The sequence below is a fragment of the Neolamprologus multifasciatus genome, chromosome 4 (genome assembly GCF_963576455.1).
Source record: "Neolamprologus multifasciatus chromosome 4, fNeoMul1.2, whole genome shotgun sequence".
NCBI classification, from domain to species: domain Eukaryota; kingdom Metazoa; phylum Chordata; class Actinopteri; order Cichliformes; family Cichlidae; genus Neolamprologus; species Neolamprologus multifasciatus.
In genome coordinates, this window is record NC_140442.1 from 30,993,686 (window position 1) to 31,014,544 (window position 20,859).

Below are 20,859 nucleotides of genomic sequence, written 5' to 3' on the forward strand. Positions count from 1 at the left end.
ATCATGTCAGCCCTCAAAAGCACACAAAAGTTAGTCTTTTTTGTCCCGGTCTCGGTCTTGGTCTCGTCTCGACTTGGTCTTGGTCTTGGGATGGTCACAGGTCACCTTCCTACTCTGGCTATGTGGGGATGGCTGTCAGGACAGATAGGACAGCTCTTGCAGTTTTGCGCTCCACCTCGAGTGCTGAGCACAGTCTGTCCAGCATATGCCCTGGCGGTATACAGTCTTCGCTGGTATCATTTCTCAAAGCTAATTCTTCTATCACATTAAAGCCGAAGATGGGACATTCAATGTCACCACTGGAGACTAGGATTGGGACTTGGACGGGCCTGTTGGTCATCCCAGCCACAGCATTTTTGGACAGGCTGAACTCAGTCTCTATCCACCCTTCATATGGGATACTGGTCCCATTAGCAGCTGAGAGCTCTAAAGCTCCCTCTTCGAGCAGCTCTTCCACGGACCTCACTTCAGCATCAGGCAGGTGTTTCTTTCTCCAGTTCATCCCCACTATCGATACTTGTGAGCCAGTGTCCCACAGTATTGTAGTGTCCACACCTCCTAAGAAGCCACGGACCTGCCATCTTTTGCCTACCAGCTTCGCCATTTTTTGTTGTTTACCAGTGAGGGGTGCTTTGAGGCTGAATGGGTTGGTTTGGTGCTTCTCCTCTTCAGGGTTAAGTATGATTTCGATCTTACTTGAATTAGCTGAGCACTTTTTCCTACGACAACCTGCTGCCCAGTGTTCTGTACTGCCACATTTGTAACAGTGGTCGCATTTGCTTCCTGTATTGGATGATTGACACTGCTGGCACTGTCTAATGTTTGTGCTCCTAAGCTGTGGTTGGTATTTCCGGTCAGGTGGTTCGGCCATTCTCATGTGCTGAGGCGTGACGGTCTGCTGGAGGCTGGAAATGTGAGTGGTGAGGTTCTGCAGAGCCTCACATATGGCCTTGTTGCCTTGATCAACTTTATCCATTAATGTGTCTCGTTTGACCACTCCTCCTTGCTTGTTCTTACTATTTGATGTGTGCATACTGCTTTCTTTCTCTACCTCTTGATCTTCACCACTTACTGCTACAACTCTGATCGTCTTTGCTCTTGATGCAGCTGACAGCTTATTCTTTCTTTCCATTTCCAGACTGTACGCCGCAGTCATTTTTTCCAGAAGAACCTCATCTGTGATCTTAGGGTTTTGCAGGTGTAGCTTCACATCAGCTCGGATGGTGTCATCATGGAGGCCGGTGAGTACTGTCTGGAGAAACTGATTTTGGATAAGCTCCGAACTGTACTTTAAACCAGACTGAACTCTCTCTGAAGCAAGAACAAGTTGCTGTCTCAAATCCATTGCTCGCATTAAAAAACTGGATGGGAGTTTCTTTTGGCTCCTGTACAGCACGTGTGAGCGAGTGATACAACTCTGTGGCATCTTTCTCAATGTAATGAGTCCGTAATATTTGCCTGAGAGCTTGCAAAGTCAAATCTACTCTACCCTCAAGATAGCTTTTCAGTTTTGTTCCTGGGGTTATAGCTTGAATGATGGCTTCAACAATTTCTCCTTCATCTATCCCCTCTTCAATGCCCTCTGGATTTGTCTCTCCAAGCTAGTGTATGTTAATTTGTCCTTTTGGTTTGCTTCTCCAATTTGTCCCATTATTTTCAGATCCTGTCGGTACAGTGGGTCCACAAAAGGGACACTTTGAGTGGCAACAGGGGTGACTCGCGTAGCATTCAAATGAGAAACACTTTCTCTCTGCTCGTCTGAATTACTGGGTGCTATCACATTGTCAGCCACAGGGTGGTGCTCTTGTACCACTCGTTGAGACAATGGGGCATTACTTTCGCATCTCTTTTGCTTCACTTCATTAATTTTTTCACCTAACTCCAACAACAGAGACATTCCTTCATCTTCTTGTGCTGTAACATCCTCTCCCTCTAAGTACTGGAGAATACGCCGCCTCAGTTTACGAGGTAAGTCCTTTTCATTTTCATCCACGGCTAAACTGAGGGCAGCACAAATCTCATTCAAATCCGGCGCTAGCAGTGTAAGTAACTTTTCCTCTATCTCCTCAAGAAGTTGCTCCCAATCAGGAGACATCTGCTGTACTTTAGACATGGTGAAAAACTTTTACCTTCACTGCCTTTCTTGGAGGGATGACACTGCCGAACGAGTTCAGGTGGGAGAAAGTGAGCGAGGCTTGTCACCTGTAGCTCGTCCTTCTTTGCGGTATAAACTCCAAACCGGGTGGAAACGCTGTCCCGAACTCAATAAATGTTGAGCAATGAAACCAACTGAGGCCCAGAAGAGTGCAATCAAACAATGAGTTTATTAAAACACACGCAGGAGAAGAAGTCTGCAGCATCACATCAGCACACGTCTCCTGCTAAGAATACACTTGAAAATGCTTTTATAACATCAGGGTTAACGCCCCTTCTTGCGTCGATTACAGATCAAATACATCGATTACAGTAAATGGTACATCTTAGATGGCTAAAAACAGACACAGAAGTTCCTCTTTCTATAACACCTTCCATACATGGCAATAAATTTCAAGCCTAGATGGTCCCTGAGGGCTTGTCCTTTCTTGGTCTTCTGTCATCTGTTACCAAGCAAAATGAAATGCAGTTAGAAGCTAAATGAATTTCCGGCCTTTGGCCTGGCAGGTTTCTGGATTATATGTGTGTTGTAAGCGTGTACGCAATCCAAGTCAGCTACACAATAGATTGTGAAGACATAGCGCTTCACAAAGCTTAAAACCTTCTTTAATAGACTGAGCATCAACTCTGAATGAGCACAAACATGCAATGTGTATAAAATAATTATAGCTGCAAAAAAAAAGGTTAACATGGTGGCAATAGCTTTAATAAACATCTTTAATGCAATATCAATGCTGTAGGATATATTATTAATGCAATGTTAATCATGCAGGTTATATTGTAGCAGTAAAATAATTTCTGTATCTCCACAACACCAAGATTATGTTGCACCCTCAGAGAGACATGACTCCATTCTCCTTTTGTCAACGTTATTCTTCTCAGTACAGGTTTGTAGTTTACAGGCAGCATAGCATATCATCAGCAAAACATCGCCCTCCCGTCTCAGACACTATTTTTTTTCTTTCTTTTCTTTCTGCGCTTACTGATGACATCACATGTCTGAACTCTGACCTCCTGGAACTAGTGAACTCCAAAAATTAATTAGAAATGTGTCCAAAAATTAAACACAATTAAATAAGAATAGTCTTTAGAGATTTTCCCAACGATTAAAAAAATGTACGTTTTTTATGGCTAAAGATCCAAACGGGACAGGAAAAAAAACAAAAACAGTGAGAATTCAGCATTAATGAATCAATGTACGGAAGTGGAGGAAGCAAGAGGAATGAGTTGGGTAAAGCTTGACTTATCTGACTGTTTTGTTTCGTTTAATGCGCCTTTTAATCCGGTGGGCCCTATGTATGAAAACAGACCCGTTTGTCGACAGTGTGCCTTATAAATCCGATGCATCTTATAGTCCGAAAAATACAGTAGTGTTTTAATTAAGGCTTCTTTAGTATATGTGTGTGTCTGTGTGTGTGTTGAATGTGTGACTTTTACAGTACATGATCACATTAAGCGAAAATTATTTTGTAAATGGTAGTGATGTGCGAATCATGAACGAATCGTTCAGTACTCGAGAATCACTTTACTAACTCGTGAATCATGATTCACAAGCCCAACTGACTCATTCACTGACTCATCGCTGTTACTGTTAGCAAACTAATTTCATTAGCTGTATTATAATTAAAATTGTGGGGGAAAAAAAACACAGTCAGTGTCTTAACAAAAACAATTCTGCTCTGAACTGGAAAAAAAACCCTGAGTAGAAAGCTCACATCAAAACAATCTGGTCTTTAAGTGATGACGTGACGAATCATGCTTCCGGGCCCAAAGTAGTCTGCGTTGAATATGGCATTTGTGTTTTTAACATGTTTAACATGTTTTGTATCTCCTTCTATTTAATCTCAGAAAGCCCCTAAAAACAGTCAGTGATCACTGACGGCCTCCCTCGGGCTATAAGATCAAGGTGCGGAAGGCTGCAGGTCCAGATGGCGTAGAGCTCCAGGCTCCTGAGATGCTGTGTAGATGAACTGTGTGGCATCCTAGGTTATCTGTTCAACCTGAGCCTGTCACTGGGGAAAGTACCACAGCTGTGGAAGACCTCCTGTGTGGTACCGGTACCAAAGACCTCCCATCCCAAGGACCTCAGCAGCTACAGGCCAGTAGCCCTGACATCACATCTGATGAAGACCCTCGAGAGGTTGGTTCTAAACCATCTGCGCCCCCTGGTGAGGTCTTCATTGGATCCGCTGCAGTTTGCTTACCAGCCTGGCATCGGGGTGGAGGACGCCATCATCTACCTCCTGCACCGAGCTCTGACTCACCTGGAGAAGCCTGGAAGCACTGTGAGGATCATGTTCTTTGATTTCTCCAGTGCTTTCAACACCATCCAGCCACGACTTCTGAGAGACAAGCTGGAGCTATCGGGAGTGGACCACCACATGTCCCAGTGGATACTGGACTACCTCACAGGACGCCCACAGTATGTGAGGTCACAGGGCTGTGTCTCTGACACGCTGGTCTGCAGTACGGGAGCCCCACAGGGAACTGTGCTGGCACCGTTCCTCTTCACCCTCTACACTGCAGACGTCTCCATCAACTCCCCACGCTGCCACCTACAGAAGTTCTCTGACGACTCTGCCATAGTCGGCCTCATCACAGGCGAGGACGACTCAGAGTACAGACGGTGGACTCTGGACTTTGTTGACTGGTGTCAGCAGAACCACCTGCTGATCAACGCCGGGAAAACGAAGGAGTTGGTGGTGGACTTCCAGAGACGCAGACCCACCACACTGACACCGGTGAACATCCAGGGAGTGGACATTGAGATAGTGGACTCTTATAGGTACCTGGGTGTTCACCTGAATAATAAACTGGACTGGAGCCACAACACTGATGCTCTGCTGAGGCGGCTGAGGTCATTTGGAGTCCAGGGAACGCTTTTAAAGACCTTCTATGACTCTGTGGTGACATCTGTCATTTTTTACAGTGTGGTATGTTGGAGCAGCAGTTTATCGGCAGCTGAGAGGAAGAGGTTGGATAAACTCATCAGGAAGGCCAGCTCTGTTCTGGGATGCACCCAGAACCCGCACCCGCTAATCATTTTAAAGCTCAGTTTTTAAAATCTTACGATGTAACTACAGCTCAGCCCATGCAGCAGCATATGAATGACTAATCTCGTATTTCTGACTTCCTGACTGAAGTTTGGTCCGTTTACAGCATCCTGCCATGTGAAGACTTTTATTCCTGAACACCGAGAACACTCACGTTAACTTTTATCGAGTGGAAAAAAGTTAGCGTGTTTATGTTATGCTAACATAGCTGTGTCGCTAGCGGTCACGTAGCACATCGTTATATACCAGCTAGCCAAACTTCAGTTACCCTACAAACGTCACTGCTGTTTAGTTTTCTGTCTTCATTTATGTCGGAAGTGATAGCAGAGCTGTACGTTTTGCAACAGTTAACAACTAACAACCTGATTACCCCACATACATATTTATGAGGTTTTTTTTTTACTTAGAAGTACCACTGCAGGACTTGGTTGTGCATTAGCAAGTAAAACTTAATTTGGGCCTGAGAGGGTTAATTTGTTTCCAAAATCCCTCAGTCAGGACATGCTATATTGTATTTAGATGGAAGCTAGCGGGCTAACTTCCTGCTAATTTCTAACTCCATTAAATGTGTCAAATTTCGTTTTCATGGATGCCTGGATGTTAAACTTAATTGTTACACCTGGTAGAGCAGAACGCTGATCATTTTATTACAGATGAAAGAATTTAGACAGTTTTTCAACTCTCTGTGATGCCACAGTGATCGTTTGACTTATGGACCTGCAACGGAGTTTGAGCCCAGACACGGCTAATGACGTCAGATTTAAAGGCCAGATAGCTCATCAGTTCACAGTAGCATCGCTCTGCTAACATGCTAACAGCACATTTGAGTTACTCATCCTCTCCCTTCCTGTGCTGAATCGTAGCACGAACGAATCACTCAGGACTCACTGGCCCTTTCTCAGTTCTCAAGTACGCGAGTACGGACTCGCGATTTGTACAATTGGAACACCAGCGTACTTGATGATGTCACAGGTCCGGAATTTTTTACTGCCGTCCTTAATTTAACTGTGAGTAATATGTTATGAAGCTTAACTTTAATCACAGCCAAACCGGTTTACTCAGGAACAAATAAAACACTGAAATAAACCAAACATTAACATTTAGAAGTGATCTAAGTGACTTATATATCATGTTTAACCTCAGTAGTGAAATCTCTATTAATAAAAATAGTGTACATATACATAGGTGTACATACCTTAATAAAAACAAGCAGGTGAGATGTTAGAACGCTTTTATTTTTATTTTAGTGGGGGGGCGGGGGGGTTGAAAACGATGGGCCGGGAGTCCGCTGTTCTCCCGGCTCTAATGATCCTCGACCTCGCTGTCTGCTATGGAGCTGGCGGGTCACAGACGTCTCCGAAAACGTCGGAGCTCGTTTGGAAATATATGATATCTTGATAAATCGAGCAGATATTTGAAGCTTACACAACTACATTCTCGCTTGAAAAGAACTTAAAAGTTTATTTTGTGACCCAGAAAGAGTAATATTTAAAAGTTTTTAGCCCCGCTCGTCCGCCATTGCCGCGTTTGAGTTTTGGACGAAATGCATTCTGGGATATTTAGCTGTACCAAGTCCACACAAGTCACCACCGATGCATGCTCGATAAAACGGGCGGAGCGAGAACACATCGGGACTTTTTCGCGTTCTCGGCTTGATGCGTACTTCGTGTCACTACCCGATCCGTACCGGAAACCCGATCGGTACCCCGCATGCGCGAAAGGTGTCTACTTCCGGTCAAAGCATTTTATGATAGTTACGGGTCAGAGTATCTGTTAAGATGTTAAGAATAATAAGTATCTCTTAAAATGTTTCCGATAATGAAACATTTAATATAATGTAGACAAAAACGAAAAATAAAAAGATAGTTACGGATCGGGACTCCCCGATCCTTACTGCGCATGTGCAAAGTCGGACCGTACAAATCGGGTCAGATGTTTTCTTCTTCTTCTGTTCGTTTAATGGCAGTTTACTCCCCAGTGTACGAGGATACTGCCACCTGCTGACCGAGCGAATGAACCCTATTGTAAACTGAATTGGCGTCATTACAATTTATCGATATTATTGGCTAAATTTCATATACATAAGTCGAAATTTTCTAACGCAAAACCATCCTTTCGGTGCTTTTTAAATGAAACCAAACAATATGTTAAAACCATACAACATTCTCAAAATCAGAAAGCTGTCAAAACCATAAACTTATGTTCCCTGTTCAATACCATGTGATTCTTTAATAGACTGTGTCTATTTTGTTTTTTTATATGAACCCCCTGACATTGTGTTTGCTATTTTGTATTTGTATATCTGTATTTTGTGTTTTGTCAATAAAACGTATTCAAAAAAAACAAACAAACAAAAAAAAACCCTCCCTCCTGGCTCACAGCCATTGACTGTAGAAAACAATTTGTCAGCGCTGTTATTCACTGTTGCAGGCCTGCTTAAAACAAAAATGAGAAAAAGAGAGCTGATTATTAGCTCATCAAAACACAAAACAAAATAAAAAACACCTAACAGGTTTTCTCTAAGTGCACTGTTACAAAAATAATGGGCCCCTCTTAAACATGTCCATGTTTTATAAAACTCCCTCTATTAAAAATAAAAAACAAAAACAACCCAAACCTAACGAACAGAATCAACCCATCACTTCAACAACAACCTCAAAAATCTTAAAAGTTTTCCCACCAGAGTCCTGACACTCCCAGGTCAACTGACATAATTTCACCTCCTCAATACACCGAAAATCTTGTTAAAACCACACAATTTGCACACAGTAATGCCCCCTTTATGCACTTTAACATACTTAGATTCAGCATAAGATATAAACCCATTACAACTTTACCATTATATTTCACCAAGTAATCCTCTTCAGTCACACACACACAGGAAGCTTCCTCGTCACCACTCACTCCAGCTAATTTGCATACTCAGTCATATCTCAACAAGTTGCCGTAACAACAGAAATACATATTTAAACATTACCACCTTATTGAATTACTTTCATTTTCTTTCCATACTAATCACTTGCTTTGATCAATACAAGAGTACTCCCAAGTCACTCTTATAAAAACTACTTTAATCACTTTTCTTTTCCATACCTCACTCCCTCTGTCATATAGCTTCTTTGAGTTATTCCTCATCTTCAAGCTTTAAGTGTATTTTATCAAACATTCACACCATTTTAACACTGTGATACAAAAAAAAAGATATAAACTAGCTTCAACACAGAAAACTTGCACTTTGTTCATTGACAAGCTAGTTTTGGCCTGGATTATGAAGAAATCAGCATACAATGAAGCATTTCATGTGATTTTTCCATTCACTCTCACTCAGATAGCAAAGAATGAGAAAAAATGTCAGATCAGTTTCCAACATCAAAAAGCAAACAGAAGAAAATGTTATATGCCTGTGATGTGTCGCCACTATTATCTGTACACTGTGGTTTCTTCTTCTCTGTTGATACTTTCAGTTGTCTCTTTCAAGATTGCTCCAAGCATGGCAAATCTGAAAATCAGTGTCCAGTGCTTTCCCACAGCTCTTTATCCCACTGTTCAACTGCCCAGCCTGTAATTCAGAGTACATGTTGCATCACGTGCTTTTCTTACATGCTGCTGCTGGTGTCGTCAGTCGTCAGTGTTAATGATTCAGTTGCACTGTCTTTTGCCTGCTGTTAATTCGTCAAGTCCACGATGTTCTGTCGGTCTTCATCAGGAGATTAACTGTCCTTTGAGCTTCTTCTGAGGATGGGGACAAAGTGAGAGGTCAAGCTGTAAAATTTAAAGCCAAAACCTGGCCTGTTTTCCTCCCAATTCTGTTAATCTATCGTTTTGCCACCGTACTCAAGATTCCAGGTTGAGAGAAGTCCACCTCTTTGACGCGCTAAAGCATACAATTAATATCCTTTTCATTTCTTTTCTTAAAACCTCCATTTGCTTCATCTGCCTAGAGTTTAACTCGTCTGTTTCTCTCTCTGGGTGCTCACTTGTCACAGTCAGTTCCTTTTATGGTCATGTAGAGTTCCTGTCACACACACAGCTGCTATTTTCTGTTCCTCTTTCCTATTTTACAGCCTAATCAAACTCTTTAGTTCTACTAATTCTTCATCTAAAAACAATCCACCCTTATTTCACGCACACACTTTTAACTATACTAAATTCTTTGCATTTGTCAACATTTACATCAGTCTTCAGCGTGCTCAACCGAGCTCTTTCAGAGATCAGAAATCGTCTCACACACCGCCTTTTCTCTCACACTTCCACTTTTTCACTCACTCTACTATCAACTTGCGTAGTGCTCTTCTTACTTATTATTTTTGTACAAATCACACCCAATCACTCAAAACCTGCTTCTCACAGCATTCACACTTAAACTGTGACAGAAGTTGAGGAATATAACTCAAAATACACTTTCCTAAGAGTCTTTTAGACATGCTTTTCATAATCAGAAAGAGCAAGTCAAAAAAAAATATGGGGTTATAATACTGTACAAAGCACCTTGAGCCAATCTTTGTTGTGATTTGGTGATAAAAATGTAATGTAACTGATAAACTGGGACTACACACAACAGTGCACAGTGTTTGAGAACAACTTCTTGGTTCTTTAACCTTTTCTCTTTTACTCCACTACTGTCACCATTTTATCTAAGTCTTTGATAAAATATCTCTGTGATCAACATTATTTGTTTGGATCTTAACAGAGTGAAACTCATTTGGTTTTGCTCTACAGAGATGCACACTGAGTCACAAACCAACTCAACATACCAATAAAAAACAAGAAAACAAAACCAAAAGAAAGATGTAGGTATGGTAGGATATATAGGTGTGGCAGGTTGTGTTATTGTGTCAGTATGTGTAAAGATTACCACAGATAGCAGACACGCAAAATATGGCAACAATGAAGCAGGAATTTTAGTAATCATGATCATCTTCAGAGATACAAAAATTAACCAAGTTTCACATGTATAGATTTATACATTACCAGCTGTTCTTGTTGTTCTGGAGCCAAAACAGCATCTGACCCTGCTGGCCTGAAGCACTGCCTAACCTAATATTATCATATGTAGTTGTGATGGAGGTGGTAAGGATGGTAATTAAGCAGTGCAATGGTTTGATTCTTTTTTTAATTATTTTCCTTTTTCTTGGGACAGCTAGGTACAAAGGTGTGCCAAGGTGTGGCCGATTAATTAATTATTCTCAAAGTTTCCAGACTTTTAGGATCATGAATCATCCTGTTCTAAATAAAACGTTTTGCGTTTGTTCATCAGACAGAGAAACATCTTATGTTGGATGCTCTTGCTATGTGAGGAAATGTGCAGCATGTATCAGTAACTGAACAACACAATGTGACAGATGATTGTGCAGGTGTCTGCTGTGAAAATTGTTTTTTCCATTTCTGTCAGAGATGTGCTGTAAAAGAAACCAGAAGAAAAACACAGGAAATAAACACAAGACTATTATACTTCGTTTATTCGTGACTATTGAAAATAATATTGAAGGAAAATAACTTTTTCTTTTTAAAATACAAGCTGACAAAGGACATATTTAGTTGTTTCACATTATCACATTTGCTCTCTATTTCAGAGTCACTGGGGGCTGTCACTGGGTGGGAGGTGAGGTTGGGACAGGTCACTGGTCTCTCACTGATTAAAATACTTCTTTGTTCTCATAGTTATCACTGGGGTTTTGAAAAAAAGAGATTAAGACAAAAAATGTTTAGGGCAAGGGTAATTCACAAATTAACACTTAAATATCAGAGAGCATTAACTTCTTTAAAAAAATATTTGTTGTCATTTATTTACTTTGGTTGTAATATCTGAATATAAAATGTTTCCAACACTTATTCAGAGCAAAAATTAACTCAGAAAAAAATCTAAATCTTCAGAAAAAGTAAAAAAACAAACAAACAAACAAACAAAAACTTAGTAGTGTTGTGTGAAATGGAAAATAGACTGATTCTTATATGGTGAATCTCTACTTTACCATTGGCTTACATCACTTCCTTGTTTCTTGCTTCGAGCTAACCATAGCACAGTGTTACAAGTAAAAGCAGCTCCTGTAAGAGTTGTACGCTCTCCTCTATTACTGATAAATGCTGTTACCAGCTGAAGAGCAAGTGGATTTACATCAGGCTGTATGCTTATTTGCATTATGGGTTAATATCTAATGAGATTTATTTTTTGGTTTAATTGTTTGTTCTTTGTGCTGCTCCAAAAAAAGTTTAATGTGTGTTTGTTTTGTCCTGTTGAAACAGCCAGCTGTGTCATCTGCCCATTTAACCTTTCTCCAAAAGACATTTCGCTCGTCCATAACGAGGAGCTGCGACAGTCGAGCTTCAAGATGTTTTGGAGCCGTTGCTTCTTTCTTAGTTGGCATGCTCACAGTCCATGGTCATATAACACTGGCTTCACTGTGGACGGTGACGCTCGTGTTGCAGCAGTTTTTAGTTCATGGCAGGGTTGAGCTTTGTGATGGACACAAAGTACCTTTGCTTTATTAACAACTGGAAAGTTAATGAAACACGTTTGATTTTGCTCCACAGGGTGAAATGAAACAGAAACCACAACATGAAGATTAAAGAAATGAAACCAAAAGAGTAAGATAGGAATGTTAGATTAGTCACAGCAGGTGTGACTGGTTCTGTCGGTGTGGGTTGCACTCTAGTAGTATAAATATCTGCAGACACAGGGGCAATAGCACAATAACCACCACTCATCTTCATCCACACTTTAAGGAATCATGGAGGTTTCAGCGTTAAAGAAAATGATAGATGATTTGAGTCTCTGTGAAGACGTTATGGTAGAAAAAACAGATCTCATCATTGATGGTAATGCTCTTTACTATTTTTTGTATTATACATCTGATCCAAAGCTGGACCAGCGATGTGGAGGGGATTATCCTGGATTCAAACATGAGGTCTGTAAGTTCTTTAAGACTCTGCAGGACTGTGAAGTCAATCCGTACGTCATCCTGGATGGAGGCTCAGGGCCCGAGAAGCACAAAAGAAATGTGTCTCGTCTAAAATATAAACTGAAAAAAGCAAAGACAATAGCAGAAACTGAGCCTGATGACACTTTACCAGAAGGATATAATGTGTTACCAGCTCTGGTCAAAGATGTCTTCATAGAAATCTTAAAGGAAGAAAAAATAAAGTTTGAAGTGTGTTTAGGAGAGGCAGACCCTGAGGTTGCTTCTAAGGCAAATCAGGAAAAATGTGCTGTGCTGTCCAATGACAAGGATTTCTACATCTTTGATGTGCGCAAAGGTTTCCTTAATCTCCACAACTTTGAGTGGAAAAAAGAAGAGCATGGAAAAATTCCTGCTAAGCTCTACACACATTCAAAGTTTTGTGAGCATTTTAAATTGGACCCTGCTCTCATGCCAGTCTTTGCTTCAATAGCAGGAAATGATTATTCAAACTTAGAAGACAATGACATTTTTGCAAATAGATCATCTTCACCTGGTGAGCCCAGCATTAAAAGACTGGATGGTATGCTCCGCTTTTTAAGTGACGTGAACCTGGATGGCTTGAATGATTCACAGAAGAGAGAACGTGCTCTGAGTGAAGCTTTAAATCATGTTGGTAAAAAAGAGAAGCAAACATTCAAATTCGCCATTGAAAGATATGTTGAACCAGAAAAAAACAAAAAACAACCAAGTTCTAAGTTACCAGCATGGGTGTGTGAAAAAGTTAAGCACGGAAAACTCACCAGTTTCGCCACAAGTGTTTTGGATCAGAAGACAATGATGCTGACCCCACTTGTGGAGGACTTTTCACAGCACAGTAGTTATCAAGCTGCTTACCGCATCAGACAGTACTTCTATGGACTGTTAACGGGAGATAAGATTACTGAATATGGCAGGGGTGGAGAAAATATCAAAGACTACCCTGTCCAACCAATACCACAGATACAACTGAAACAACAGGATCTGCGTAAGGTACTGAGGTTAATCATTAAATATGTGTTTAATTACTCTGACAGGTAGACATGTTTCTGTGGTACATGTAAGCATATTGTCTGTGTGGTACATCTCCGTGCAGGATGAGGGTTGCAGGGTGTTTGAAGAAGCTCTGGAGGTTCAGACTTCAGTCTTAGAAAACATCCCCGACCAGCTGAAGCTGCCAGTCTATGTGACTGTTTTCTGGTTCAAGAGTCTACACCAGCACCACTGCCTCCACGCCCTCCTGCTGTGGTTTGTGTGTGAGCCCGATGGTCCAGGTTAGTCTGGTTAGTTAGGTAATGATGAATATTAACAATGAAATGAATAGCTACAGGTCACTTTATATATTCTGTATATTCTACTCGGATGAAACTTCTACAGTTTCAGCTCCATAAATGTGATTATTCTGTTTATTATTTACAGTCACCTGTCAGCAGGTTAGTCTCTCTGAAAGCAGTCAGCAGATGGAGTTTGTGTGACAGTAGCAGCACTGATGCTTCCACATGAGCCTGAACTAGAAGACAAACTGCTGCTGGTCTCTGGTTCTGTGTCACTGAAACTTTGTCCTTTTTTTGTCTGTAGAGGACGAGTTTGAGAGGAAGATGAAAGTTTTAAACGATGAAGGTGTGAGTAACTGGAAGTCATGTGTGGCTCATGCTTTCAGCCAATGGCAGTGCTGCATGAGGCAGAGCCTCCACCTGAACCAGCTGCTGTGTTCCCCTCTACCAGAACCTCAGTTTGCCCGGTAAACACCAGACCAATGATTTGCTCCACAGATGGTTAACACACTTCATCAACTTTAACTGAGATTTTCTGCTTTGTCAGGCTTTACTGTGGACCTCTCCTTCATCGGCTGGCAGATGGAGACACGATTGAAGAAGTACAGAAAACACTGAGAGGAGAAAAGAAGAAATTATATGACAGACTGAAGACTGTTTGTAATCCTTCTTCTGGAGAGGGATCCTCTGTCCTGAGAGTTGAGGTTCCCTCTACTGGGGAGCGTTCCTCTGGTATGAGTTCCCCCAGTGAGGAGGGATGGGAGCAAGTTGCAAACAACAAAAACCGAAAAAATGGAAGAAAGAAGAGAGCTACCAGAGAAAAAGCTGATAAATGAGACTCTGAGTGATCAGCTGATCAGAGGACTTTCTGATCCCGGAGCTCTGTTCTGTTACTTCTCTTCAAATGTACTCTAACACAACTGTTGCTACTAGCATTTGTTTGATTTTGAACGCTGTTTACCAAGGAGTTTTCAAAACTTTTAATCAAGGTACTATTATCTCTATGTGCCACTATCTTCATATATGGAATTAGCATTAATTTGATATTAGAATTTCTGGTGTAGGGGCATTTAGTGACTCCGGTTAGTATGATAATTTACATTGGGAAATCTATCTATCTATCTATCTATCTATCTATCTATCTATCTACCTACCTACCTACCTACCTACCTACCTACCTACCTACCTACCTACCTACCTACCTATCTATCTATCTATCTATCTATCTATCTATCTATCTATCTACCTACCTACCTACCTACCTACCTATCTACCTACCTACCTACCTACCTACCTATCTATCTACCTACCTACCTACCTACCTACCTACCTATCTATCTATCTACCTACCTATCTACCTATCTATCTATCTATCTATCTATCTATCTACCTACCTACCTACCTATCTATCTATCTATCTATCTATCTATCTATCTATCTATCTATCTATCTATCTATCTACCTACCTACCTACCTACCTACCTACCTACCTACCTACCTACCTACCTACCTACCTACCTATCTATCTATCTATCTATCTATCTACCTACCTACCTACCTACCTACCTACCTACCTACCTATCTACCTACCTACCTACCTACCTACCTATCTATCTACCTACCTACCTACCTACCTACCTACCTATCTATCTATCTACCTACCTATCTACCTATCTATCTATCTATCTATCTATCTATCTATCTACCTACCTACCTACCTATCTATCTATCTATCTATCTATCTATCTATCTATCTATCTATCTATCTATCTATCTATCTATCTATCTATCTATCTATCTACCTACCTACCTACCTATCTATCTATCTATCTATCTATCTATCTATCTACCTATCTATCTATCTATCTATCTATCTATCTACCTATCTATCTACCTATCTATCTATCTATCTATCTATCTATCTATCTATCTGGAACTGCATTCCTTGTCTTCAGCCAGGAGTGACAGCTCGCTTGTGAGGTTCAGGGACACATGGCGCTGTAAACAATTCAACCAGAAACTTGGCCTGAACGTTTCCAGTGATGTTAGCCTATAACTTTCTTCCGACTGCTGCATGTGGAAAATTGATCCAGGTCTGCTTTGCACCTAAAAATAACAAAACTGAGACATTTTCATTATTATCATCACTGCTTAAGCAACACACTTCTCTCTCTCCGGCCAGAAACACCAATTTATGTCATGTATTCACATTCATGAATGTAAGCATGTCTTCATTGCGTCTATGTATTTGTATTCATATTAATCTTGAGTGTAAGCTGATCTTCATTGCCTCGATGTGTTTTTGATTCAAACTGTCTCACTTCTGCTTCTCTCCAAAAATAATTTCACATGTAACAATTTGTGTATGTGTGTTTTCTATTCATTCATGTAATTATTATCTCTCTTTCTGTTTTTTTTGTTTTAATTTACCTTTCTGTTATGATGCTCTGGACATTTCTGAACCTCCACCAGTTCAGCCTCCATTTTCAATCCAGTTTGGCCTTCAAATCTCCAGCAAACACAGGCCCAACTCAGCTGTTTCTTCTTCTCTGTTTCTTCTCTCTTGATCTTTTCAGTCTTTTCCTTTAGGTTAACTCCCAGCACGGCAAATATCCCATCCAGTGCCTTCAAACAGTCATGTCACTGGTTAAGTTCCCAGCTTATAATTCAAAGCTCATGTTCCATCAGCGGTGTTCATACATGCTGCTGCTTGACCCTTCAGTGTTTCAGGTCAGTTGCACTGTCTTTTGCCTGCTGTTAATTCTTCAAGTCCACGATGTTCTGTCTGTCTTCTGTCTTCATCAGGAGATCGACTGTCCTTTAAGCTTCTTCTCAGGCTAAGGACATAATGAGAGGCCAAGCTGTCAAATTTTAAGCCAAAGGCTGACCTGTTTGTCGTCCCAATTCTGTTAATCTATCCTTTTGCCGCTGTACTCATGTTTTGAGGTTGAGTAAGTCCATGGGCACCTGTATTAACACACTAAAACATTTATTTAATATCATTTTCATTACTATTTCTTAACACATTCATTCTCTTCCTCTACCTAGATTTTAACACGTCTCTCTCTCTCTGGTTACACACTCCACACATCAGCCAGTGTCCTTTTATGGGCATGCAAAGTTGTTCACTTCCTGCCAGACACTTCCTGCCACACACACACACACACACACACTCTCTCTTCTCTCAGACTTCCTCTTTTTCCCGCACTCTGCTATGAACCCACGTAGTGTTATTATTACTTATTTATTATTTTGTACAAATCACACAGAATCACTCAAATCCAGTACTCACAACATTCACACACTTAGAATCACTCAAAATACGCTTTCCTAAGAGTGTTTTCATCAAACATGCTGTTTAGAATCAGAAAGAGGAAGTAGACCTCACCCTGTCAACTGCGTATTCGGCCTCAAACTGAAAGGAAAAACAATTAAAACCTCTAATAAATTCTCACATTACACACCAAAATAGAAAAATCAATCACACCAGCATTTATTACTCAAATTCTTGCCCAGTTAAACTTACTATTTAAACAGAGATATTTGTCTTTGATGCCCCAGGCTTTGGGCCCGACACAATATCTTCAAAGAGAAATCAATTCATCAAATTTCACTGCAACAAGTCAACACTTTATTTATTAGTTTGTAATATACATAAACCAGCATCTGAAAACTCACCAATTCAGCAATGTTCATCACAATATATTTATAGAATCAGCAATCACTAAAAGCATTTCACAGCATGCATACTTTCATTTCAACACACACCTCTCAGCATTCTTTCAGCCTTTAAATCACTGTTAAATTGCAAAGTTCTTTTAAATGCCAAAAATACTTATTTTATATTACAAAGACGTCTTCTAATTATAATATCCCGGATCCCTGACATACTCAACACAAAAGGCTAACCAGTTTTGACAAATTAAACAAGCGTCCAATGCTAAGGTCCAACCTTTTTGTGATCGATTAACCAGTATCAGTTCCAAACTGTGCCTGGCCCAATTTCTAAACACCCTATTTTAATTTTAAAAGCGTCCAACGCCCGAGGTCCAACCTCTGCTGCCTAAAAAAGTGCATATACCATTCCAAACGGCAAAGTGATCCAGTCACTAGCTATTTTAAACCAAGGCCCCAAGTCTTGGCAGGTGCCACCTGGGATGATCCTCACGCTGGAAGGTCCTTTTACACGTCTGTAAAAGGCGGGGGGTTCCCATCCCTGAGCTATGCACTTCTTAGAAGTCCAAACTTCCGTTCTACAATAATTTATAATAATTTGAAACAACAACCAAAAGTCCACCAGAACTATTTGACTGATGCAGGTCCAACCTTATCATCAATAGGGACTCAAACCAATTACCTATTATCCTAAACATACATTACAATTTTCTCTTTTACCATGAAATACCATATTCCTTTTAACTCAGTACTGTCATTCTCAACGTTTCATTATCATTACTTCAAAGCTTTACTTTATTCTAAAGAATTCAGTTTTACCACTACTGAGCCAGTTTAATAGTTAAGATCGTCAACTCAGCAAACAGATAATTTAGAATTCATCCAATCTGCACAAATTTGCTTTTTCTTTGAACAGGTTTGTGCCTACCTTTAAATCTCTTTAGACCGGTCTTCTGTTCGCCTCATATCAGATCCAACCTTCGGCCACATTTGTTCTCTCTGTTGCAAAGGGAACCGGGCGGAAACACCAAATATTAAACCCGATTCTTTGATCCCCATGATAGAACAGAGAAAACCAGACTCATAATGGTCAAAACATGTATAATTCTTTTTATTCAATCATCTTCTGGAAGAGAGAGAGCCCTGCACAGCCCCAAAAGCAGTTGCAGGATCTCTAACATTTGAAGCTCAAGATATGTCTCATACATGTGTTATTTTTGTACTTCAGACGTCACACATGTCACACACAGTTTCATTGTGTCACCATGACTAGGTGTGGCCAATTAGCACCAGCTGAACACAATGAGATGATTAGGGGCTGCAGAGGGATGTAACAGCGTTATCTTTTTTCTGAAAATGGGACGATTCAGTTTTTTACGGTTTTTTTGCAACTCTACTAACTAACCTTATGAATAAAATAAAGTTCACTATCAGTAACATCATAGCACCCACCCAGCTGTATAGAAACTCCGTCATGCTAGCTAGTAGCAGTACGAGTTATTGTAACTGACTGTAAAAAGTCAGGACAAGGAAATTAAACTCCACCTAAACTTGTTTATATCTGACCCAGATAGACTGCAGGTCATAACTTCTTACCTGAAGTTCAGTTTAATTCAATTCAATTTTATTTATATAGCACCAAATCATAACAAAAGTCGCCTCAAGGCGCTTCATAGATACAGAGAAAAGCCCAACAATCATATGACCCCCTATGAGCAAGCACTTTGGCGACAGTGGGAAGGAAAAACTCCCTTTTAACAGGAAGAAACCTCCAGCAGAACCAGGCTCAGGGAGGGGCGGGGCCATCTGCTGTGATTGGTTGGGGTGAGAGAAGGAAGACAGGATAAAGACATGCTGTGGGAGAGAGACAGAGATTAATAACAGATACGATTCAATACAGAGAGGTCTGTTAATACATAGTGAGTGAGAAAGGTGACTGGAAAGGAAAAACTCAATGCATCATGGGAATCCCCCGGCAGCCTACATCTATTGCAGCATAACTAAGGGAGGATTCAGGGTCACCTGGTCCAGCCCTAACTATATGCTTTAGCAAAAAGGAAAGTTTTAAGCCTAATCTTAAAAGTAGAGATAGTGTCTGTCTCCTGAATCCAAACTGGAAGCTGGTTCCACAGAAGAGGGGCCTGAAAACTGAAGGCTCTGCCTCCCATTCTACTTTTAAATACTCTAGGAACAACAAGTAGGCCTGCAGAGCGAGAGCGAAGTGCTCTAATAGGGTGATATGGTACTACAAGGTCATTAAGATAAGATGGGGCCTGATTATTTAAGACCTTGTATGTGAGGAGCAGGATTTTGAATTCTGGATTTAACAGGAAGCCAAAACAGGAGAAATCTGCTCTCTCTTTCTAGTCCCTGTCAGGACTCTTGCTGCAGCATTTTGGATTAGCTGAAGGCTTTTCAGTGAGTTTTTTGGACATCCTGATAATAATGAATTACAGTCGTCCAGCCTGGAAGTAATAAATGCATGAACTAGTTTTTCAGCGTCACTCTGAGACAGGATATTTCTAATTTTAGAGATGTTGCACAAATGGAAGAAAGCAGTCTTACATATTTGTTTAATATGTGCGTTGAAGGACATATCCTGGTCAAAAATGACTCCAAGGTTCCTCACAGTGTTACTGGAGGCCAAGGTAATGCCATCCAGAGTAAGAATCTGGTTAGATACCATATTTCTAAGATGTTCAGGGCCGAGTACAATAACCTCAGTTTGATCTGAATTAAGAAGCAGAAAGTTAGCGGCCATCCAAGTCTTTATGTCTTTAAGACATTCCTGCAGTTTAACTAATTGGTGTGTGTTATCTGGCTTCATGGACAGATAGAGCTGGGTGTCATCTGCATAGCAGTGAAAATGTATGCTATGTCTTCTAATGATGCTGCCTAGGGGAAGCATGTATAATGTAAACAGAATTGGTCCTAGCACTGAACCCTGTGGAATTCCATAATTAACCTCAGTGTGTGAAGAGGACTCTCCATTTACATGCACAAACTGGAGTCTATTAGATAGATATGATACAAACCACTGCAGCACAGTACCTGTAATACCTACAGCATGTTCTAATCGCTCTAATAGGATATTATGGTCGACAGTATCGAATGCTGCACTGAGGTCAAGAAGGACAAGCACAGAGATGAGTCCACTGTCAGAGGCCATAAGAAGATCATTTGTAACCTTCACTAAAGCTGTTTCTGTGCTGTGATGAACTCTGAAACCTGACTGAAACTCTTCAAATAAACCATTCCTCTGGTGTGGAACACAAACACCATGGGCTTTGTGAGTGACACGTGGGCAGACCGATGTCTGATTATGGAATCTGAATTTCCACGAGATGTCACACAGACCCAAAGCACTATACAAATCCGCGATGTAGTGGAGAACCACAAGATGGATCGCATCGCAGCGCTGTGGTTGTACAGACAGAACCTAATACAGTCGGCCACGATGATCGCAGAGTCTGAGGTTATGCAATTCGGCCCCAGGTTTGACAAAGCCAGAGACGCGTGCATGTCAGCGTTTTACGCAACCCACATCACGTGCGCCGGGCTGGTGGGTCGAAGGGTTGCATTTTGCATAAACCAGCTGGTGTTTTCGGAGGCCATGAAGATGGTGTGTCATTTTGTATTTGACATTTGGATCCCTCCGTGGACAAAGATTCCAGACAGTAGGGACTATCCGGATGGCGATGCCTACATGAAAAAGCTCAACGACAACAGACTGAGAGCTCTGAATAAGCTCTTGTTCGGACAGATATG

The 20,859-nt window shown here is 40.8% G+C and overlaps 1 protein-coding gene and 1 long non-coding RNA gene across 2 annotated transcripts in view; both read left to right on the forward strand.

Moving 5' to 3' along the window:
- LOC146520819 (uncharacterized) overlaps nt 1-20,859 on the forward strand; it is a 447,384-nt gene that overhangs the window by 348,783 nt on the left and 77,742 nt on the right. The gene's annotated exons all lie outside the window — the stretch shown is intronic.
- LOC146520836 (single-strand DNA endonuclease ASTE1-like) lies at nt 11,122-14,945 on the forward strand. The gene is made up of 4 exons (XM_085157089.1): nt 11,122-13,159; nt 13,239-13,416; nt 13,721-13,883; nt 13,964-14,945. Exons 1-4 carry the CDS (start codon nt 11,936-11,938, stop codon nt 14,250-14,252), a joined length of 1,854 nt encoding a protein of 617 aa, XP_085013215.1. The 5' UTR covers nt 11,122-11,935; the 3' UTR covers nt 14,253-14,945.

Coding starts and splice junctions, on each gene's coding strand:
- LOC146520836 (XM_085157089.1), top strand. CDS start 11,936: ATGGAGGTTTCAGCGTTAAAGAAAATGATAGATGATTTGAGTCTCTGT. Junction 13,160..13,238: donor TGAGGTTAATCATTAAATAT/GTGTTTAATTAC, acceptor ATCTCCGTGCAG/GATGAGGGTTGCAGGGTGTT. Junction 13,884..13,963: donor CCAGAACCTCAGTTTGCCCG/GTAAACACCAGA, acceptor CTGCTTTGTCAG/GCTTTACTGTGGACCTCTCC.